Below are 24,629 nucleotides of genomic sequence, written 5' to 3' on the forward strand. Positions count from 1 at the left end.
AAATTTTCAATAGAGCATGCTCCTCCATTCACCAGAACGGTGCACCAAAAATTGTCAGTGAAGTATGTTTCATCATGCACCTTTGTGCAATTTTCAGGCTTTTCCTCTTCATGCAGAATGGTGCAAATTTTCCACCATAAATTTTCAATGAAGCTTGCATTCATCAGAACGATGCAAATTATGCACCAGAAAAATTAATAAACCTTGCTTTTACATTCACCATAGTGTTGCGAACTTTCCACCAGAAATTTTCAATTAAATGTGCACCTCCAAATTTTTAGCGCGATTCAATTTTTTTAACCTTAAATTTATCCTTTTCTTTTAACCCTCCATGAACAATCTTGAAAAAAAAAAAAAAATTACATCAGAAATTTTTTGTATTCACTAATGTAGTGCAATTTTTTGACCAAAAAATTTCATTGAAGCTTGTCCCTTCATGCAACTTTGTGGTGCAATATTCAGGCACCATCTCAAAGGAATTGACGCAATAAAAGGGTTTCAATTTTACCTTAAAATTAAGTTATCAAGAAATCTAGATATTTGCTATTTACCTTGCTGAAAACAAGATCGATCGATGGAAAACAAAGCAAGTAAAAAAAGGGAACTGTCAAAACTTTCCCGAAGCTCTCATACTCTCATAGCTTTCACACTTTTTTTATAGATCTTTAAAGCTACTAGAAGATTTCTTGGGATTCTTATAAAGTTCTTGAAGTTGATGCAACTGCCATGAAGTTCGCTGATCTTTGTCAAACTCATGTTTTTTTGCTGCTAAAAATACTTTAAAATATATTTATCATTAAAAAGTAAAATTAGCTTTTGCATTTTTCAAATGATCAGTACTGAAAATACCGGTATTTTCACATGCCAGTACCGGTACTTCGATACCAGAAAATACCCAGGTTTTACTTGTAAAACCGGTATCAGTACTACCGGTACTACAACCCTATTTGAAACCTTTCTCTTTTTCTGTTTCCCTACTAGTATCCGTTTTCGGTTATATATTTGTCAACTCGCCTTGATACCTTTTCTTAATTTCCTGTATTTTCATTGCTATGGTCAATCATTAACATTTGAACTAAACTCGGACATTTTGATTGATTAAAAATATCAAAATGGCGTGTTCTATATTGTTAAACAACTCCAAAACGTCACTTTCAATCGAAATAACGTCTGGAACAAAGTTGTAGGAATAAATAATTACTTATCTGAAAAAAATACATGGTAAAAAATGTCATGAAATGTTAAGTAAAATATCTAAAATAGGTCTTAAAACTTAAATAACAAAAAAAAAATCACCCTCTTCAGTACTTTTTTAAAATATGTTTAATTTATTAAGCTTATAAAAAATTCTGTCTTCTGTGATACTTTCAAGTTCTACACCCAAAATTTAACAAAAATCATAGAATAATAACTTTTGGTATAATTTTAAAACTTTTTTGTTTTTACATTTTTTTTGTTAATGTTTGTAAAGTTTATATGGTTTTCTGTGCAAAATTTCACAAAAAAATTGAATGCAAATCTACCATATTTAGAAGAAATCTCGATGCAACGTCTGTAATTTTCAAAGATGAAAGACAAACATTTTCAATAAGTAATACAGCTCAGAAAACAATTCCCGACACCTTTAAATTATCATCCAAATACCGTTCAAGGCCCTCGGACGCGGGCCCACTTGAACCAATCACATGATCACATCATTTCATTTTACTAGACAACTACTCAAACATTTACGCACCGTCTCTAGCTCGGCCGTTGCAATGAGCGAAGCACACGAACCAACAGTGAACGGAGATACCGACCTATTGCAAATCTGTAAACTATCATGTAATATTTAAGGAGCTCAGCGCAGCCAGTCAGTGCAGTGACGGCGCAATTCCAAACAGATGAAAGAGCGAACCGAGCAACGGGAGCGTAAACCACTTTTTCGAAAGTTACACGAACTGATAACATGGACAAGAGCGAAGAGCATTGCTGATTTATGATCGTCCGTTTGATCTCTTTCTCTCTTTCGGTTCACATTTCCAAGAAACACCTTGCAACCCTTGCAGCAGCATAAAGTAGCATAGTATGTTTCTCCCTCTCACGAGGTGCTCCTCTCCGAGAGCGAATAGAGCCGGGCGATATTTCAACCCCATTGCGTTGCACATTTACTCACGGAAGCGAGCGTAACTGGCAGAAAATGCGAGAGACTTCTCTAACCCTCTCGCAACCTGCTATGTTGAGTGAGGTTGCTGATCGATGTGGGGTGGTGCGATCGCTCATTTTCCTCGGGCCCCCTAGCTTATTGGTCTGGTCGAGCACCGTCTCGTTTCGCGCTTTTCGGTGCATCTCAACCAGTTTCGAACTTACAGTTGTTGCGCGCGCACGGGTTTTAGCTTCCTCCTGCAGCCTGCTGGTTTTGTCCTAGCGAATATAGAGACACACGGAAGGGTGTGAGAGCTCGGCGGATATTAAGGGGTCTCAACATCAACACCGAAAACGGTCGATCCGAAAATTTCGTATTCTCATCATTAGTGCTGGACACACGCACCCCTCCCGGGGCAAAAGGGGCAACCGAAGTCGTCAGTTTGGCAGCCGAAATAGGAGTTTTCATGAATTTTAAAATTCTGCACCAGAGGTGAACTGCGGTGGCTTTTCGTGGGGGTGGCAATTAGTGAGCCCCACACAAGTGATTCGATCGATTAAATTGTGAATTATTTATTTTGAAGTGAACTTTCTCCCGCATTTTGAAGTGATTGTCTCCAGTTTCTTGCAAGTGCCTCGCAGTGGAGCTTCGGAAGAAAATGGGCGCTGGAAGTGCGTTCACGTGTTTTGTCCAGCCGCAAAATGATGCGTGAGGGCATCGAAGTACCAGTGCCCGCCAGCTGACACGGTAGAACGAAAGAAAACCGATTTCCGAGTGACCGAAAATCTTTCGAAATTTGAAAGCCTGTGGCCAAGTAGTGGAAAGTGAAACCCACCAGTAGCAGCAGTGGCAACAGCATTAGCCAGTGATTGTGCTCTGTCTACTAAACCTATTACCTACTGTAATTCAAACGTGAAGACCAGTGCAATTTCGGAATTTTACAATCCACTATTAACGGCCTAAAATCCAAACCCAGTCAGTGCTCAACTAGTTCAAACGAGTGTGTCCGACGAGTACTGCGATTGGTTAATTGCATCAACTGAAAAGTTTGACGAAACGAAAACTGGTGACTGGTGCCCATCCGATTTCAGTGTGCAGTGTAGGTGGAGAAATAATATACAAAATTCGAGAAAGGTGTGTGGAAAATCGATTAAGGTGTAGACCCAACAACAACAACAACGACGACGACTTCGACGGCTGATTCGACCATTGGACGGAAAGAATTTTTATGACTTTGCGACCTCTGAGAGGCGGTTCGGCGTTCAGTGTGTTAGTAGTGTGCTCTGTTTTTGGAAATTTTCGAAACCCTCTAGGGTGAGGAGTGAAGCAAGCAGCAACAGTTGGGACGGCGTGTGGAGTGTGGAACGAAGGAACGAAGAACGGTGCACTGCAGAACTCATTCAAGGTAAGGCTTTGAATTGAAAGGGGATTGCATTGAAGGTTGAGCCCGGGGCTACCTGGCTGGCCGCCTAGGTCACGGGTGGAGTGCACATTGCGAAACGGGAAAGGAACTTGTTTTTTGTTTGTTTTGTCATGAGCTGATTTTCGGCTGCTGGGTCAGCTGACGATTGTTTGCAAAGAGTATTATTGAGTGTTGGAAGAGCTCTTGTAGGTAACCAATTTCATAGCAATGCTAGATGCTTTGAAATGCCACAAAGTACTATGGAAAAAAGATCCGATTGCATTTAACAGTTTCTAACGTCAAAAAATTTAAGACCGTGAGGCCAAGATTTCGATAATTGTCAAAGGATCTCTAGTTAGTTTGGGATTCTGATTTAATTAAACATCAATTTGCAAGTTAAAACTTTTTCTTTAGCTACATTCGCCTTTGTTACTTCTAGATTGACTTAGATGTCTTATATCCGTTACGCAGTTCATTTACATAATGAGATTTGGAAAGTATGAATCTAAGTTTGGAGTCAGGCTTTCCAAATTCCGTTGAACATGAACAACCATGAATTAGAAAGGAACCAGCAAAGTAACATGATCCATTGCACTTACACATTTGACCAATTGGAGCATCCCTTAGCACGGGTAATAAAGACGCGTCTGTGATTCAACCATGATGAAAGTAACTTGTGAAGGAAATTTTTGGGTTGAAATATTTTTCGAGTATTGTTGTGCTAGCCAGGGATGCTAGATTTGAAGACATGTCTTCGTTTTGAAGACATTTGAAATTCTGTGAAGGATTTTTTTCACGCAGACATTGTGAAGACATGTCTTTGTGAGGATGCTTGAAAACATGTTGAAATTGAAGAAGTCTTCCGAAGATTTTTTAAATTTTTAGCAGATATGTGAAGATTTTTCTTATACAAATGATACAATATTTTAAGCTCTTGAAAATGTTGATTATGAATAATGTGATCAAAATCAGTTTTTTTTCTAAAAATAATACTTGATTGACAGTGCACAGGACTTTCATTTAGCTAGCGTTATTTTGAGTTCTTACAAATTAACCTACCGTTTTAGAAAAATATCTGACCGCCATAATTTGAATTGTTGAAAAGTTGGAGATCAGAATAAAACACAATCAACCTGAAGTGTTGAAAAAATATCCAGAGAAATTTACTGATAGCTGGAGACCTTTCAGTACTTTCCGGTCAACTTACTTTGCCAACTAAAGAGAATATTTAAGAGATTTTTAGAATAATATGAGAAAACCTAAGGTCCTGAAAAACATTCCAGAAACATTCGGTCAACTGGAGTTCTTTCGAATATTTCCCGATCAACCTGCCGTCTTGAAAGCAAAACTATTACCGACAACATTTGATTTTTTTTTTCAAAGTTGTAGATCTTCACAATAATAATGAAGTCTTGGAAAATATCCAGAGGACTTTATTGACTTCTTATCGAAAATTCATGTGTCTCAGCAAAGTTCTCTAAAATTCTACGAAGGTTCCTGAACTTCCATAAAGTTACTTGAATTCAAAATAAGCTTCCTGAAGTTCTTTCCAATTCATCGAGCTTATCCAAAGTGCCCCTATGAAGTTCCTTGAATTTGTGTGGAGTTCCACAAACTTCTGGAAAGTGCTGTGAACTTTTAAAAAGCTCCCTGAACTTCTACGATTATTCCAGAGTTTATACAGCAGCGTATTGGTTTTTATCACGGTTCGTTTTCTTAACACTCCGTTTCTATCACTCCCGGTTTTTTCACTAAAAGTGTTTCGTATAGATCATGTTTTTGAGACTTCAATAATTCATCTGAAAGCATTTGTTTATCGTTGATTTTTTGGTTCACATATGCAAGGAAAACAAAAATATATGACCAAAGCATTGCAAAACATCCTTTGCGAATGTTTACATTAATTAATTGGTATTACACGCAATAAAGCGCTTTGAAATTCCAGGTTTTACATAGCACTGTCTTGTGAGCTATTTGTGTAACATTGAGGTCTGGCGATTTTTAATGATTCTATTCCTAGTCCCGTGATGAATAACTTTAATGGCGCCGGTGGTGTAGTGTTAAGCGTGACAACCTCTCACTCTAAAGGGTTCAATCCCAGTCGGTGACGTTGGGATTTTCTGAGGCATACAATCTCTGAATCCTTTGGAAGGGAAGTAAAGCCGTTGGTTTCCGGTCCATGTGTTGATGGGTCGATAGGTAGAGTCCAGGTGTGGATGCTGCCCTCCTGGCGTCGGAAGCATTGGTACTCAGGACGGAAAACAAATCAAAGAAAAGAAAGAAAGGGAATAAATTTGGTATTTTTCAGGGAAGTGTATTAGGACTTCTTTTATTTACTATGCATATCAATTGCGTTCCATATCATTTAACGATTTTGCGATATCATTTTGCTGATGATACAGTTCAATGGATGACGGCATCGACTTGCGTTTTGCAGCTTTGGTGTCACGCATTGGCGTAGCTAGAAAATCTGGAGGGGACCTAGGGGGGGGGGCCTGTTGCATTTATTTTTATTTTGCTAAACTACGGTTAAATAAAAACTCGCGAAAAATGCTTGTTTTCGGGTACATAGATTGTTCTACTTTACTTTTCTATTACCTATGGTTATTATTTGTTAGGTTGGTTCCGATTCTACACAATGTAGTTTCATTTTTATACCTGTGATCTTGACATTTTTACCTAGGGGGTTAGGTTTTTGATAAGTCGTTAGTGGGAATGACACTGATAAAAACTGCACATTGTAGTCGAAATACGTATCTGTCATGGATACCAAAATTAATAAATAGGAATTAAATGGTAGATAATCTTTTTCGCTGTTTTAGTTAATAAATAAATTTGTACAATACACTAAATTGAAAAATAATGGTATTTAAATCAGCAGCTATGAAGACTCCATCGTTCAGATTCACTAGTAATTTTGCGGAAACCCTGGATTTCTTGATATTTGAAACATTCTACTGCAATTTATTAAATAATTCAAATCCATTGACACTTAATTTAGTAAAACATGCTCCTTGAATGGAAATGACATCCTATGACCGTTTCTTTCGATGTTGATATTGTATGCTTCTTAACGATAGCTCTATAAAATTGAAATTTATGCAATAAAATATTTGTTGTTGTTAGGAAAAACATATCAAGGCAATGATTGGAGTCTCATGATGATATACTTTTAACATTTCTCTTGATATCTATCACCGACCATGTTATACATGACAATTAAAAGTGCAACGCATAATGATCAATTTGCCCCCGGATTACAGTACTTCCTGAACAACCTACAGTTTTGAAAGAAATTTTGAATTTTTAATCCACCTAAAGTCTTGGAAAAATATCAAGAGAACTTTACTGATATCTTCGTCTACATGGAGATCTTTTCAATATTTCCTGCTGTCTAGGAAGGATATTTTAAAGAATATCTTGTAACTTATGTAACGTATCCTGAACATTTACAAAACTCCCTTAAGTTTTAATAAGTTTCCCCAACTTCTACGAAGTTTCCTGGAATTATTTCAAATCCATATTTTGTTAATATATCTTAATTCTACGAAGATTTCTGAACACCTTTGCACTTCTGGAAATACACCTATCATCTACAAATATTCTTGAACACCTGGAATGTTCCTTAAAATTTAACGAAAATCCCAAAACCTCTAAGAAGTTCATGACGCTTTTTCGAATTGAGATCTCTGACAAACTGCAACGAAGTTCCCTATATTGAAGCGATAATCTCTGAAGTTCTTAGAAGTTTATTGAACTATCTTTTGATCTTCTACAAAATTCCCTGAACTTTTTCAAAATTCCTTACATTTACATATATGAAGTTCTACAAAGTTTGCTGCACTTTTAAGTTTCTCGTTGATTTTCCGCGAAATTCCACGACCGAAATTTCATGAAGTTGTACGACTAATCCAAGTCCATGGGGCTTCAAAAAAAGTGCCCTGAAATTATATAGAGATTCCCGATCAATAAGGAGATTCCCTGAAATAAAATAATGTTCCCTTAACTTCTACGAAGTTCCTAAAACTTAAATTAAGTTTTGACTTTTACGCAGTTTTCAGAACTTTCCTTGTTTCTACGAATTTTTCAGTAGTTCTATAAAATTCCCAGAATTTCTTATAAGTTTCCTCAATTTCTACGATGTTCCCTGAACTTCTTTGAAGTAATTGAAGTTTTTCGAAGTTCCCAGAAGTTAAATAAAAATCCTTGGGCTCATGGCCAATTTGTAGAGCCTGAAGACGTCTTATTATGCCATCGATTAAATATCGATATAATATGATTTCTTAAAATTGCTTCTTGTAGTTCCTGATCTCCGATTCCAACTCCGATTTCGACTTCGATTCCGACTTCGATTCCGACTTCGATTCCGACTAGAATTTCGACTCCGATTCCAACTCCGATTCCGACTCCGATTCCGACTCCGATTCCGACTCCGATTCCGACTCCGATTCCGACTCCGATTCCGACTCCGATTCCGACTCCGATTCCGACTCCGATTCCGACTCCGATTCCGACTCCGATTCCGACTCCGATTCCGACTCCGATTCCGACTCCGATTTCGACTTCGATTACGACTCCGATTACGACTCCGATCCCGACTATGATCCCGACTATGATCCCGACTATGATTCCGGCTCCGATTTCGACTTCGATTCCGACTTCGATTCCGACTTCGATTCCGACTTCGATTCCGGCTTCGATTCCAACTTCCATTCCGACTTCGATTCCGACTTCGATTCCGACTTCGATTCCGACTTCGATTCCGACTTCGATTCCGACTTCGATTCCGACTTCGATTCCGACTTAGATTCCGACTTCGATTCCGACTTCGATTCCGACTTCGATTCCGACTTCGATTCCGACTTCGATTCCGACTTCGATTCCGACTTCGATTCCGACTTCGATTCCGACTTCGATTCCGACTTCGATTCCGACTTCGATTCCGACTTCGATTCCGACTTCGATTCCGACTTCGATTCCGACTTAGATTCCGACTTCGATTCCGACTTCGATTCCGACTTCGATTCCGACTTCGATTCCGACTTCGATTCCGACTTCGATTCCGACTTCGATTCCGACTTCGATTCCGACTTCGATTCCGACTTCGATTCCGACTTCGATTCCGACTTAGATTCCGACTTCGATTCCGACTTCGATTCCGACTTCGATTCCGACTTCGATTCCGACTTCGATTCCGACTTCGATTCCGACTTCGATTCCGACTTCGATTCCGACTTCGATTCCGACTTCGATTCCGACTTCGATTCCGACTTCGATTCCGACTTCGATTCCGACTTCGATTCCGACTTCGATTCCGACTTCGATTCCGACTTCGATTCCGACTTCGATTCCGACTTCGATTCCGACTTCGATTCCGACTTCGATTCCGACTTCGATTCCGACTTCGATTCCGACTTCGATTCCGACTTCGATTCCGACTTCGATTCCGACTTCGATTCCAACTCCGATTCCGACTTCGATTCCGACTTCGATTCCAACTTCGATTCCAACTTCGATTCCGACTTCGATTCCAACTTCGATTATGACTTCAATTACGACTCCGATTCCAACTCCGATTCCGACATATCTACACTTTACTCCAGGAGTTCAAGAAACATATTCTAGATTCCGACTCCGATTACGACTCCGATCCCGACTATGATTCCGGCTCCAATTTCGACTTCGATTCCGACTTCGATTCCGACTTCGATTCCGACTTCGATTCCGACTTCGATTCCGACTTCGATTCCGACTTCGATTCCGGCTTCGATTCCGACTTCGATTCCGACTTCGATTCCGACTCCGATTCCGACTTCGATTCCGACTTCGATTCCGACTTCGATTCCGACTTCGATTCCGACTTCGATTCGGCTCCGATTACGGCTCCGATTCCAACTCCGATTCCAACTCCGATTCCGACATATCTACACTTTACTCCAGGAGTTCAAGAAACATATTCTAGTCATCATTTTCTATATATTCAAGATATTAGCATCAATAAACATTTTTCAATGTTGGCCTAATGTCACCCCGTCTTACGGTAGCTGTCATTCGCTTACATGAAAGCAATGTGCCTATTTATTAGTTGTTTTTTAACTCAACATCAACTTCCGTCTACTCCATATTCAGATCTTCATAGTATGAAATTAAGCTGCACACTACGAAAATGTCATGTAAATTTCGGTTCCCTCAGATCGACACATGTGAGCGACCTTTTTGACATAAGAATCAGTTGAAAGATACGAGAAAATCAATTCAATCAAACGTTCTCTTCTTCGACTTGCTTATGTTTCGGTTTGAGAACATTTAATTTTACATGAAATGTTTATTTACGTTCCATGATTTACGTCCAACATAGATTACGGCTCGTGTAAAATTTGTTATTTCTAAGTGTGTGTTTAATATTACACGAGAAAGGCACTTGTCACCGGTAGGTGGCTTAATCAATTTTTTTTATCCAAATCAAACAAGACAAACTAACTTCTAAAAAAAAAAAACAAAACGTTGCAATATCTCGCATAGTTACAATGTTTCAATTCTCACCAAAAGAAGCCAGACACGTTCGCCGTAATTATCCTTGTGGAAAACACATGTTTCCTACTTGTGGCTTTTCTTTCATACCGCATGCGTACACGTACCTTGAAAACAGACGTTGAAACTCAAACAAAAACAACATTCCAAAGGAGATCTCCAAGCTGTTCCTATAATATGACAAAAACCATCGTTCTGCCACTGTTCGTAGCAGAATTAATCAAACGGATTGATTATAGTTCCCGAATAAAAATTTTCCATACAAAATCAATAGAATCTATTGTTACAGTGCAATAAAACCTATTTCATTGTAACAATAGATGTTATTGTCAAAAACAATAAAAATACAATAGAATGTATTGTTATGTACAACATAATCTATTGTTCATGAGACATTTACAATAGAAAAGAGAGGGGTTGATAGTTACCTTAATCATACAAAAGAGTCCTGGAAGGCGTGATCAAAGATTTTATGCCTCAGCGGAGCTGACTGCACACTTAGAAATGCTTAATTTTACACGTGACGGAATACATTTTTGACATAAAGGATGAGACGTAAACAAACATGTCATGTAAAATTAAGTGCTCCGAGACTGAAAAGTTCGAAAGTACTTTTGATTGAGCTGAATTTCGCGTCTATTATGTCTCAATTTTATGTCAAAATTGACACTCGTGTATGTCAGTCTCAGAGCACCTAAATTTACATCAATTTTTCCAAGTGTGTGGGATTGAACTTAGGACCTTTGAGGTGAATAGGCAATAACACTTACCACTACACCACCGGTGCCGCTAGACATCCTAATCTAGTCCCAACAATAGTTACGATCAAAATATTCATGGAAGTTTTTTGTTTACTTACTTACTTAAGGGTCCTGTGCATCACAAGCGGTGCAAAGGGCCAACGTGAAAGACTTCCATCCTGGGCGGCTGCTCTCTTTTGCCTTGACCTGGGACCAGGTCGGATTCCTATCGACTTGCTTAATTTCCTTATTGAGGCTCCGCCGCTATGAGCCCCTGGGTCTGCCTCTGCTGCGATGTCCTTCCGGATTCCAAAAAGTTTTGGGTTTACGAAAAAGAAATTAAACGAAAATTAAGGTAAACATTATAATTAATTATAATGCTGCCGGCGCCGGTGGTGTAGTGGTAAGCGTGACTGCTTTCTAACACCTAAATGGATCTGGGTTCAATCCCAGCCGAGGTCGGTGGGATTTTTCTGAGGCATAAAAATCTCTGGTCACGTCTTCCTTCGGAAGGGAAGTTAAGCCGTTGGTCCCGGCTCATGTGTATGTGTGTTGCATTGGTGCGATATCCTACGCAGGTGTGGAAGCTGCTTTCCTACACATTCCATTGCCGTCAATGGATGGCAATCGATGTCTGTCGGTGATTGGCACTAGATTGCAGAACAGGACCGACGTTATATAAAGGAAAAAGAAGAAGAGAAACAATTACAATTTCATCAAACCTTTCAATGACAACGTACAACGTCAGTTATGAGCAATCCAAAAACCACCATCCTTAACCTTTCCTCACATTCTCCTTATGACAAAAAAAAATTAAAATAAAAAACCCACACATCCTCAATGCCGAAAGCAACCCATTAAAAACCCACACACAGTCGCTCCCCGTTTTGCCGCCATCATCGACGACGTCGTCGGCATCATCGCTCGGGGTCACAACAAAAGCGTTAAAGTGAAAGAACACGTTAACAAAAACGAGAAAAGTTCAAAATTGACTTTTTCTGTCTTCCATAAGTTGAGCCCAGTTGAGTAATTAAGCCGCCTGGCGCGCACCAACTCGTCGTGGACCCTTCCACTACCTGTACGTGAGTGGCACAAACGAAATCGAAGGTGAAATCGACTTGGGACACCGTTTCGTGTCTTCCAGGTACCTTCCCTCGCCGACTGGATCGGCTGGAATGACTTTTGAGTCTGCGAGGAATAATAATAATAAAAAAAAACAATCCCGAACGATGGCAGGCAAACAGGTGAAAACGATCGACGATACGGTGATAATTCCAATCACCTCCATTGAGGAATGGAATTCCTCGGAGCTGGGACGGTGGGAGGAGTAGCGCTGATCGATTCTCGGAGTTATCCCAGTTCATCCCAGCATCTTCTCCTTCCTGGAAAGCCATGTGTGTTGTTTTCTCTCAGTTCACTTATGCAAGCTGCTTATCAACTGTCGGAATATCCAAGGTAGCAAAGTGATGCCATAACGGATGCCAGTTTCTCTAATTTGACAGAAATTGAAGCAATTGCAGCTAATTAAACTCGCATTAGCAATTCTGCACAAACTTTCTAATTTCAATTTTCACCTTTCGTCCCATGCTGTACCTAATTGACTGCATCAGTACGTACGCACACACCCATCGAAACAGACGCCCAAGAACTGACCGCAACCACCTGACCAAACGGGTTCGCCATGCGGTCTCCGGGCCTGGGCGAATGCAAATTTCTCCTCCGGCGCGGGGTTTGTTTTTACTCTGCATTCCTTCAGCCACACTTGGGCACGGCTGGAAATGCAAAAGAAAACTGTAACTTCTGTCACATGGGCTGTGCAGGTAAATCCGAGCTGCGTAAATATTTATGCAAAATTTGCATAAACCAACAAACAAACTTGGGAATAAATTTAACCCCTCGGAGTCATCGAGGGTTTAAATTTTTCAAAGAAAATAGAATTTTATGAGGCGCATAAATTGAGGCTTCCAGGTGCAAGTCACCTGCTCTCGGCTTATAGGCTTCTAACGGAAACTATTGACATCTTGTTTTGCGCGATGTGCGCCTTTCTCCGGGCTTGCTTCGCCTCCCCATCATTTGGAGCACGACGACGATCGACGACGATGACAGCCGACTTTTAAGCTCACCCATACACTGTACCAAAACACCAACCTCTGTTCGTACGATGAATCCTCCGACCATTCATATCGAAACATCGAAATAATCGCTTTTGCGAATGATGGCCTGCAACCGGATGACGGTTGTTTTGAAATCAGATGAAGCGAACGGACCTAATGCTCTCTGCAGAATGATTAGCATCGCTAATTGAAATGCATATGGTGTTGGATGAGACCCCCTACCCCCCCCAACAACGCAAATCATTCAAAACGATTATGGAAATAATTCAATTGTACGTCATTTGCAGATCTGAGCTGGCACGCGAGGTGAAAACATAGCCATCGCTGTCAGAGCTGGTGCGAAGATGGGTAAAGCGTGGAAACCCTCCAAAGCAGGGGTGTCAACAGTTTTTTCAAAGATAACTGGCAAAATGAATCCAAACAAAATGGAAGAAAATTAGATCCTCATGGAAATTTGAGCCACCGCGCACTGTTTATGTAAACTTTACGGAGCCTAAATTCTAAGGATAATGTGATGATGTTTCTAGGAGAAGGAGTAATCCACAGCATAATTCCATGGGAATTTTCGGAGAATACTTAGAAGGTATGCGAAATGAAGGATTACAATTAAATCTGCCTGCTCCAGGCCTGCTTGGCATACACAGTTGTACACACCAACTGCTCATTTGCTAATAACTTCGCACACAATTGACGTAACATAGTTCTTTTTTAAGCAGTAGATATAATAGAGTTTAAGCTTGTTATAGATACGTAAAAACAAGTAGATTTTAATTCTAGTAATAAACTACTCTTTGCATATCTATAGTTAACTATGATCCTAATCTATCAATTACTTTAAAGAAAAACAAATTTCAACACCTGAGTGAAAAGTTATTAACAAATGAGCAGTTGGTGTGTACAACTGTGTATGCCAAGCATGACTCCAGGTGGATTCAACGAAAATTCCAATGAATTTCTTGAGGGTATTCCAAAATAGTTTTAAGGATTTTTTTATGTGATTCAAAAAAATATTCCACTAGAATCAAATTCCGAATTCCAAGGATAGTTCCAACAAAGGAATTCCGAGGAGCATTTCAAAATTTTGGGGTTATAGTTTAGAAAATTAAAACGAGAGTTCCACTATGAGGGCATTTCAAAGAATTAATGCGTATTCTGAGCAGATCTAAAATAGGATTCCTATGTTTATTGCATGCGAATTTCAGGATAATAGGGGAAATGGCTCTGATTTCCGTCTATGGATCTAAGATTGGGCCCATCGCTAAAAATCAGCTATTTATCAATTTTATCTAGATGAACGCGTCATTGGGACGGTACTAATGAATATTTGTTTGTCGCTATTGAAATTTTTGTCGATTGCTGAATTTATGTATGGGCCCAAATTAGGGGCATTTAGGCCGACATTTCCCTACCTAGTGAATGCTGAGAACCATTGCAAGTGAGTTTTTTCAGGAGTATTTTTGTGAGAAACTGCAGGAATTATTAATAATATAAAGAGCATAGCAGAGTGAATTCAAACAGTATTCTGCAGAAGATTTTCAAGAGTACTATGCAGCCAATTGAAAGGGGATTCAATTTTCCCATAAAACTTTTCGAGATGCTAGATACAGATAAAAAATCTAGGGTCATCATGATTTGGGAACAACAAATTGAATTTTTTTTTCCTTTCTTTGTTTTTCCGTCTAACTTGTTTTCCGTGCTGAGCACCAATGCTACCAGGGAGGCAGCTCCCACACCTGAACCCTACCTATCGACCCATCAACTTATGAACCGGGGACCAACGGCTTTACTTCCCTTCCGAAGGAAGGCGTGATCAGAGATGTTATGCCTCGGAACATCCCGGCGACGCCGACTGGGATTGAACCCAGGCCTGCTGGGGTGAGAGGTAGTCACGCTTACCACTACACCATCGGCGCCGCTTTTATTGAAATTCTGTCCCTTTGATTTTTTGTTGCATCGACCTTTTTTTCCCTTTGACCTTTTATCCTTTCGACCTATTCTTATTATGAATTGGCCTTTTTTTTCCTTTGACCTTTTGTTGCTTCAACCTTTTGTCCTTCCACCTTTTGTCCCTCGACGTTATATCCTTCGATCTTTTTCTTTCAACCTTTTGTCCTACAACCTTCCAAGATGAAATGTATTATTGAAACCATTTCGTTTTTTGTTAGCTAATTTGGTTAACATCTCATACTTAATTATCTTATAGATAAATCGTCCAGCTCAAACCTTTGTAGAGATAAGAGGTGGGACCATCATCATCATCGTCACCAAAATTAGGGAACATGAGAAGTTTTCAAGTTCCTAAACTTACAAACATATTTGAAATACCGTGCTTTGAAATGTGTTTAAGATTGTGAACTTGAGATTGATGAAATGTCTGAGACTTCGCTATTTTAATTCTGAGATGCTGGCACTTTGAACATTTTCAAGATCTTGGCCTTGGAGTTCGACACTTTAAGGTTTTGCTTATTTTTATGAAATCTTAGACTTTGTAAACTTAAGTAAACGTTAAACTTCAATGATTGTTAAACTATCCTTAATTTTTTTATCTAGTTCATTTATTTGGAAAACTCAACCGTGATAGCTTTACGGAGCCAATAATTCATTGTTCATTGTTTGTACAAAAAATTAACTTATTTCTATGTCTAGCAGGAGTTGGGCCGAATACTCGCGGCTTACTCGAATATAGAGGGGTACATTATCGAAGGATAGGATCAGGGGAGGAGCTTGAGGGTGGGGTTTCGTTGACTCATCAGAGCTTTGTCGTCAGTATGGACGGTAGTACGGTTCTGGACCAATGGGCGACGATGAGACTCATCGAGATGGCCGTCAAGACAAACAAATACTAATAAAGAGAGACAGAAGAATCTTCTCAAATATTATAAATTAACAATATGGTCTACTCTTCTATTACCCCAAGACACGATTTTCCCCGACACTAGCGCCACTAGTCAACAGCTCTATATCAACAAAAACTTTCGAAAACAACTCACTATTGAGTAACATTTTACTCAGTATTGTGAAAAATTATAAGTGCAAGGTAAATGCAACGGTTGTTTGTGAAGTTTGTTTCATTCATCAAATAATGTAAATATTTACCTACCTAAGCTTGAGCTTGAGCTTGAGCTTGATTGACCGCCCACGGTTGCTACTCTGTTATTGCCAGATCAGCTGTAATTACACAGAGAACCAATAGACGATGCTTGGGACTAGCAATCATTCTCAATGTGTAAAAACTGGTGATCTTAAATTAGGCAATACCAGCGCCGGCCGCGCCCGAACACAGGTCAAGAAAGGAATGGGAAGGATTGTCTTGACATGGCACTCGCTTTGATGGGAGCCGAGAACACATCTGCACTTCCACGAGGAATCACTGGGATGTTCGATAAGAGGGTTGGGTTTGCAGCAGGGTTCGTTTTGGTAAACGATAAGCTGAATTGATGTCCTAACGATCATATAACGCGAAGGAGCTTGGGACTAAACCCACGGTCTTCTGCTCAGTAAGCAAAAACGTTTGCCACTAGGCAGACGAGCACCTTTTTAATCACCGAGTTGCTGTTATTACCATGTAGTCATATTAACAAATAAAACGATTGACGAATCTTGATTGTGGATGGGCCTGAGAATAGACTCATGATGTTCTGCTCAGTAAGCAAAAACGGTTGCTCTAAGGCCACCGAGCCCCTCATATCACATAATACCGTTGCTCAAATTTGTGTATCCATTCAAACCCGGAACCAACGACAACAACGAGTTTCGCAAAATACACGATACACAAGCGATTTTACCATAAATCTCTTTGATATGTAAGGACCTGGGACCGCGTTTTTCTGCTCAGTAAGCAGGCCACTGTAACCGACGATCTTTCAAATCCGAAAACTAAAAACTACGAAAAAGTACTTAGGCCTTCATTAAGTTCCACTTTCACGCGACGTACAATGTTTCAATTTGCTCTTTACGTATTGTTCAGGCTAGGCCCTTTTCAAAATTTACGCGAGAAATACGCACAATCGTCACCTACCTCGCAAAACTGGTTCCAAACGACAACAAAGGCATAAGCAACGATGGATTGTTGAACTTTGCTGGCTCCGGTGGTGTAGTGCACAGCAAAAAAATGTAATATCGATCAACGCAATTCAAGCTGATGTATGAAATAATGATGTAATTGTAATTTTGTAATTTATCAGCACACACCCTGGTCGACCACTGCAAACCAATCTGTCGTTCAACGTTTTCGGTTTTTGTTTCTGGATCTTTAGTTGCCTCTGTGATATACTTACTTGCGGCATACTATTTTGGGAGTGTATATGAGCGTGTACCATGTACGGTAGCTCATCTCTCATCGTGATGGTGGGACATAGCAGACAAATTAGAGAGAAAACAAGGAGGTATTAGTATTAGTTATATGTAAACAAACAAAACAAAAGTTAGATAATGCGGCACTGTAACTACTACTATTTTAGAGGTATGATTCGTCATGTTTAACTCAATGTTTCAATTGAGGCAAACTATCTATCTTACAATTACAAAAGCAAACCTAAACTTACAATTATATGCAAATGCAAAATGAAACTTGACAAATCATCGTCAATTCCCTTATTCCAGGGCAGGGCCTGACGATTTGAATCTAATTTTGATCAGTGAACGGGCACCATATGGTACATTTTCTCACCATGAACCTATCATTTCCAGCCTATCTGAACTATTTAATAAATGGAAGCCATAACATGGGTTACGCTCCCCCTAAGCGGGCCCTCCGCATCCTGTCTCTGTCTTATCTCAAATACAAAATGCCAATGGTATGAATGTATCTGTACATCAAATCCATGTATCTGTATCAAATACAAAATGCCAATGGTATGAATGTATCTATGTAACTTGGAAATGACGTACAATCAAATGAACCCGTAACCCACTCACTTGGTCAGGCTTCAGAATCGTCCAGTGGGCAGTGCACTCTACACTCCAAGTTCCCTTTTTTCAAATTTACCGCAAATTTGATATTTTACCCATTGAGTGTTGATTAGTCACAATGAAACATTGTGACAGAAGTTGAGGTTACTAGTGTATTAAATAATCTAGGTCCTATTTAAAATTATATCTGAAAAATCCAAATCTGGCCAACGCCCACCCTAAACCTAAACCTGTTCTAATCCACCTGAAATGACTAACGAATGGAAGACTTTGACTACCCAGCCATGCAATAGTCTCATTCCGTGCCTTATGGCAACTTGATGATTCTATTGCGCTCATCTTCTGGCACCACCCAGGGGAGACTTGGTCCTGTACCCAATGCTTAACTTATCTCCATTCCACTCAGCTACTCGCAATTTCTTGTGATATAGTGGGCGGAATATTATTATATGAGACAATTCAATGCAGACGTCTTTCCAAATTTGGCAGATCGACAGGTAATCGGTGAGTTACCACGATAGTTGCTATTCAACAACTCGACAACGTCCCATCGTCAACGCCTGCTATGAGAATTTCCCATTGCAGACGCCAACGAAATGACGTCATCGAGCTATCGATCAACTACCCTGGTTATCGCCTGGTACCTTATAGCACGATGCTAGGAGGCGAACCGGAAGAATCGATGAGCTACCTCCCCCAGTAAATATTTACCTACCTAAGTAACATTCAAAGTGTTTTTTGTTACTTCATACGTGAAGTTTACGATTTCCAAAGTGGGTTGGAAATGCTATCTAATATCAACATGAAGCCGTAGTGTGATAATTTATTAGCTAGAGAATGTTCTGAAAAGGGTAGGTTGATAGTTCTTCCTAGCATCCAATCCCTGCGTAAAAATCTTCCCTATTTAACTCTAGTTTCATCATCTTCTCTGTCATGGGTATATGGTGCCTTTGTTGTAATTGTATTTTTTTGGTAGCTTGTATCCGGAAAATGTACCTGTTTGGATAAATTTAAAGTAAAATTAAATTGTTTCTTTAAGGGGCGTATTGATAAGCCTATTAAAATTTTCTTTGTAGAATATTATCTCATTTTAATAGAATTCAAAACATTTTTATTTAATTTCTGCATTAACAGGCTCGTTGCCCCAATGATGGTTAGTTAACACTACTGACTGCCATGGACATAATAAAACATATAGCAAAATATAAAAACTACTCGTTACGATTTGTTCTCCAAGAAAATAGAGCGGTAAACTTTCTTCGTAGTAACTAACGTGACTTGAGAAAGTCAAGTAGCGCTATGCCAGCCGTAGCTAGTTCTAATAAGTGGCAACCGAAGCATCTGGTTGTTTCTCAAGGATCTAGGCTGCATATTGACGTTCAGTTAAGTTAAGTTTTCTTTATTAGGGAAGCTTTTAGCCTTAGGTTGGTTCGCTTCCGGAAGACATTGACGTTTATTTATTCCAATACAGCTGGGCAATCAACTCGATTCTGCAGAAAATCAGCGACAAACATAGCTCTTAGAGTGTCGCGACGAGGGTCGAGAGGTTGTAGGTGTACGTGAACGTTCCGCATAGGGGGGCTTCCTAAAAGCACAGACAAACAGACGTAACTCTTTGAAAAAAGTTTTATCTTGAAAACATAGTATCTCAAAACATAGGACCCCAGTAACGACATCTCTCGGGCTTCTCGCGGAAAACAAGCTTGCTCGTTAACTCGCAAACAATATTGCGTAAAAGTTCTATGGAATGTATAGAAACGTCAAAGTGATCCGATGCCAGCGCTGCGGCGAGTTGTTCGTGGAACTCATAATATTCAAATCAACCGTTAAATGCGTGAACGAAGATACACAATGAAGAATTACGTCTGTTTGTCTGAGCTAAAAGGATTACGCTACGGTAATCGCCGAAGTGCATAGTCACTCTGACTCAATTCGCTAAACTCTTTTATGATAAAAAGGGTTCCAATCAGCTTCACCATATTCTAATGTAGATCGGACTAGGGAACAGTATAACGATTTAAAGCAGTATACTGCCGTTATACGCATAAGAGCACCACGGTGCATAAAGATTGCATAGAACATGGGACAGTTATGGGTATAACGGCAGTATACGTCAGTGAAATCCTTAGCTATCCTAAAGATAAACTCCAAAGATCTGGAGACTTTGTGTAACATGAATGAAATGTACCAGGTCCTTCACGTGACTTACTGGTTCAATTGAAATACCCAGGAGTGTGCAATTGAACTTTAAGGGCTCTTTTTCCAAAGAGAAGGTGATTATCGAGCACTTTTTAGGGTTTACTGTAATGCGATTCAAGTCACACCAGTCACTGAATCTATCAATCTGACAATCTGAGAAACATAGCGTCAGCATGCATTTGCATCTTGAGAAAAATATTAAGATCATCAGCGAATGACAAACGAGGTGTCTCTAGCACAAAGTTCACATCGTTGAAATAAATTAAGAATATTATTGGTCTGATGTAACTTCCTTGACGAATACCTGAAGTTTTTGGGAAAGCGATCAAATTGCAATCCTCAATAGACACACTGAGTTGGTGCTCGATAAGATAGGACTGGAACCAAGATAGTAGACATCCATTAATCCCTAGCCGTTCCAATTTAGCGATGGTGATAGCGTGATTGATCTTGTCAAATGCTGCTGATAGGTCGGTGTAGATTGCATAGGTCTGATGTCACTCAACTAGGCTTCTCGAGGTGAAGCATAGCAGGTTTAGTAATCGTTGATTGGTTAGAAACGAATCCGTGTTGGTCTTCATGGAGATACTGCTTACAGTGTGATAACAGTGGCTTCATAACAACTAATTCGAAGCGTTTTTAAAAACATTAATTACTATTGTGTATTGTTATTATATTTTTGTAAATCCCAATAAAACATTTATAGGGTTTTAATTGTTTAAACAACGACCCGACCACGACCCTGCACTGATAAAAAAGACACTCTATGTGTCAAATGTAAACAATGACTTAAAACGTTGATTTCTCATGAATATAGACTCATTCTGGAAACCAACACCAGCATCTGAGAAAATGTTTGCTCTATCAGATAGCATAGTTAGTTTGTGTGGACGTGTAGTAGTTCGTGAACAATCAACGCTTAAATATATTGTTTACGTTTGGGTTGTATGCCTTTTCACATTTTGCTCGAGAACGTTCTGGTGAATTTACATCTGTGTACACGGCCACTGAGAATAATTCAGAGACAGAGAGAGTCACTTCTTCTCAGTTGTATAAGAATTTTCAGTGTTCAGCGCTGGGTTCCTGCAATTTTTAGAAATCTATCCATACCTATCGCTGCGTAGAAGTGACTCCCTCTTTGAGTTATTCTCAGTGGTCGTGTAAAACTATTGCCCAACTTTGGGTTAACGAGCGTTATAGTTATGACAGTTTGCTTCCTGTCATTTACCAATCTGGTATGAAAAGAGGGATGGCAGATATAATTTGCCTTTTCTATTATTTGTTTGGTTAGCCTTTAAACCAATAATACTTTCAGACTATAGCTTATATCTCTTAATATAGGCTATCTTGATATCATATTATGTTACTTGATATCAACTATAGTTCGAACGTGCCATGACGTCAAGGTAGGCGTGTAAGAATGCATGAGAAATCTAATACTGTTTGTCACACTTCTTATTCTTTTTCATATTATTCCTTCTTCGCATTTCAAGCTTATTGAATATCGCATATCAACTTATTGCCTACTCTCAACTTAGTGTTCTAGATGCATTTTCACAATTATTAATTAAGAGCTTTCGATGCCTGTATCATTTTTACATTAGTTGGGGAAATGGCTCTAATGTTGGCCTATGGATCTAAGATTGGGCCCATCGCTAAAAATCTGCTATTTATCAATTTTATCTAGATGAACGCGTCATTGGGACGGTACTAATAGATATTTTTGGTCGCTATTGAAAATTTTGTCGATTGCTGAGTTTATGTATTTGCTTAAATTAGGGGCATTTAGGCCGACATTACATCCATTTCCCCTGTATGTAATTGTGTGGCAAGTACAATCATACTCTATGTTCAGATTGATGATGGATTGATTTGTAGCTGCGCCTTTACCGACTGAGCTAAGGGAGGCCCCGCTGTTTGCCACACCTTTTATTTTACTAAACTTATGAATAGATTACACGCGTAAATAATAATGCCACGAATGGTTTTAGAGACCTTTCTCACTGGGAGAGGGTATTAGCAACCGGTGGAAACTAACGATTTTGAATTGGCTCACTACTTGACTAGCATATTGGTCCCAAGCAAACGGTTTACGTACCCCATTCTAGTCAAAATTCTAGTATTACACTATGTTTGTTGTCAAAAAGTTGACCACGTTTCTTCGGGACCTATGGTATTAGTAGACACCCTGTATAAGAAGCCACTAAAATCTTTCTTAAATTTCATTAACCAAATTCACAAGAGAAGATGACCAAGGCATAAGATGCTCCGATAATTTCAAATAATATTGGTAGAAAAACAACACCGATACAGCATTAATATTGCCGGCAAGATTTGAAATTGTTTCATTGCTCTGAAACGTACTGTTGTGTTCTAAGTTCTCAACATCAGTTAGGTTAACTTTGGCCTAAAATTATATTTAGTATCATAATAAAAAAAAACCTTCAAAATTCGAGTAAATTCTACGACACAGCAAGCCTGTTCCGATGGTATGAAGTGAGCTTGTTCGCAGCATCGCCACGAATTTTACAGATATTGTATTATGACTGTTAATAAATATTGCATTTTCAAATTTCAATTCCAATATAAAAGTTTAAAGTGTAAGCGTCTTAATCATTCAGTACTGGCATCATTCTTCAGAATATTTTGCTATTAACACTGAAAAACTGGATAAAAGTGGATTAATTCTCAAAAACCTGAAAGATTTCAAACTTTAGCTATTTGACTGGATGCGTCAAAAAAAAAAAAAAAAAACTTTCTGTATCCAATTTAAACTGGAACGTTGGCATCACTGTCCCCAAAAGGAAAGAATGTAAACTAGTTGAAAATCGGAATTTTCATAGAAATAATTAATAACTAATCCTAATCCAAAGATTAAGAGCCCTTCAGGCTAAATCAATTGACATGTAACAACAAAATGTAACTCGTTAATCAATAAAAATTAAAGTTATTTTACTTCTAGTTACACCCAACCGGGAAATATAAGATTCTATTACAGGTTTTGCAGAATTTTCAATGTTTCGCTACAACAGATTCTGTAATGTGGTCGCCGGAAGGTTTTTTTTGAATAATTTTGTAATTTAATGTTAGTTTAATTTTTTGTATTTGTACCCGCTACCCTACTTAAAAACTACACACAAAGTACATGTTTTACAAATTACAAATTAAGCTGGTTTCTTAAAACTAACCTAAGTCTACTTCGATTCACTTCTGGCGTCATAAATGTAGAAATTACATCTTGTAGTTTGTTGAATTCGTTCATCTGCTTGTAAGGTCGAGCTGCGTGTAGTTTCTTGACCTCAACGGAGGATCGAACACCCTTCGGCGACGAAGAGAAACCGGGCTGGTATTGTAGCTGACCCCACCGTAGAGGAACGGACTCCTTGTCCGTCCGCTCAGTATGCTGCAGAAGAATATTGTGTCTCGTACTGACTGTGTCGAGGTTCATCAAACAGTCGAGGTCTTGGTATGCTTGCAATTGTTCTTCACTCCATCCAAGGTTTCTCAAGGCAAATTTCAGGATTTTTTTTCTGAATTCCCTCTAGCCTTTGAATTTGCACCGCATACTGTCGTCGCCATACCACGCTCGACAAGTCGAGTTTGGACCTAACGAGGCTAATGTAGATAGTTAGGATTGCTCGAGGATCAGTGAACTCTCGGCAGAAACGTCGAGTGAGAGCAAAGAGTTGCAGCGTTTCCTTAACAACTTTGTTGACGTGATCATTAAATGTTAAGGTTTGATTCATCGTCACACCCAAGTCCCGAACATTCTCTACCCGTTGTAAGGACCTGTGGACAAACATTATCGGTTGAACTCTTCTGGTGTACGTCATAACGGAGCATTTGTTTGGATTTACACTAAGTCCGTTTTCAACGACAAGTCTTTCGAATTTGTGCCAATGCTGTTGAAGCAGGTGGCAGTCATCGGTGACTTTCACCGGCAGGAAAATTTTTACATCATCTGCGTTGATGAATACTATTGCCTTAGTATTGAATGCGGGCTGTTTATTCACAACCATGAGATGGCTTCCTTGCGGAACTCCTGAATAAACGCCAAAGGAGCTGGTTGTATTGTTGAGCACCCTGACATACTGTATCCTGTCTTGTAGACATGTCTTAATCCAATCAACATTCCATTTATACCGAAATCAAATGCAGCACGCATGATACTATGTATACCCACCACAAGGCTAGGCCTTGCTCATGTCCGTATATACACTATAGACGTGGTACCCTTTGGATATGTAATCCGTGACCATGGAACTGAATTCACACAGGTTCGTGACGACTGACTTTCCTTTCAAGAACCCATGCTGTGTTGTTGAAACACGCTCGTCAATTATCTCATAGAGTTGGGAGTGGATAAGTTTCTAGAAAAGTTTTGACATCGCTGACTGATATCGATACTCCTCGGTAGTTCTCAGCATCAGAACAAGAGGCCTTCTTATGGATTTGAGTCGAAAGCATATTGTTAAAGCAATGCACTTATCATTCGAAGCATTGCGCTTGTTTTCGTTCAGTGTATAGCGCAAAGCAGAGAGGATTTCTGAGGAGAATTTATGCACCGAGTGCAATAAATAAACGGCAGCTGACAGGTTGCCACGGAA

At 39.3% G+C, this 24,629-nt stretch overlaps 2 protein-coding genes across 3 annotated transcripts in view; one reads left to right on the forward strand and one right to left on the reverse strand.

The window, feature by feature from the left end:
• The first annotated feature begins 2,377 nt into the window (after positions 1-2,377).
• Positions 2,378-24,629, forward strand: part of Ptr (Patched-related) — a 355,957-nt gene continuing 333,705 nt past the window's right edge. For both annotated transcript variants that reach the window (XR_010518499.1, XM_065234585.1), the window contains exon 1: positions 2,378-3,530. The gene's annotated coding sequence lies outside the window, so the exon portion shown is untranslated. The remainder of the gene's footprint in view (positions 3,531-24,629) is intronic.
• Positions 8,150-10,855, reverse strand: LOC135711650 (serine/arginine-rich splicing factor 4-like). Its single transcript, XM_065234521.1, has 3 exons — positions 10,829-10,855; positions 9,170-9,451; positions 8,150-9,049 (listed from the first exon to the last, which is right to left on the reverse strand). Exons 1-3 carry the CDS (start codon positions 10,853-10,855, stop codon positions 8,150-8,152), a joined length of 1,209 nt encoding a protein of 402 aa, XP_065090593.1.

The sequence above is a fragment of the Ochlerotatus camptorhynchus genome, unplaced genomic scaffold (assembly GCF_037179485.1).
Source record: "Ochlerotatus camptorhynchus isolate MF236.1 unplaced genomic scaffold, CSIRO-AGI_Acam_v1.1 ptg000434l, whole genome shotgun sequence".
Classification (NCBI taxonomy): domain Eukaryota; kingdom Metazoa; phylum Arthropoda; class Insecta; order Diptera; family Culicidae; genus Ochlerotatus; species Ochlerotatus camptorhynchus.

Excerpts from the sequence above, each read along its gene's own strand:
- LOC135711650 (XM_065234521.1), bottom strand. The coding sequence starts at position 10,855 with ATGTCTAGCGGCACCGGTGGTGTAGTG. Across the intron at positions 9,452-10,828 it reads GCGGCACCGGTGGTGTAGTG|ATATGTCGGAATCGGAGTTG; the intron begins GTAAGTGTTATT and ends AGTAAAGTGTAG. Across the intron at positions 9,050-9,169 it reads TCATAGTCGGGATCGGAGTC|TCGGAATCGAAGTTGGAATC; the intron begins GTAATCGGAGTC and ends TTGGAATCGAAG.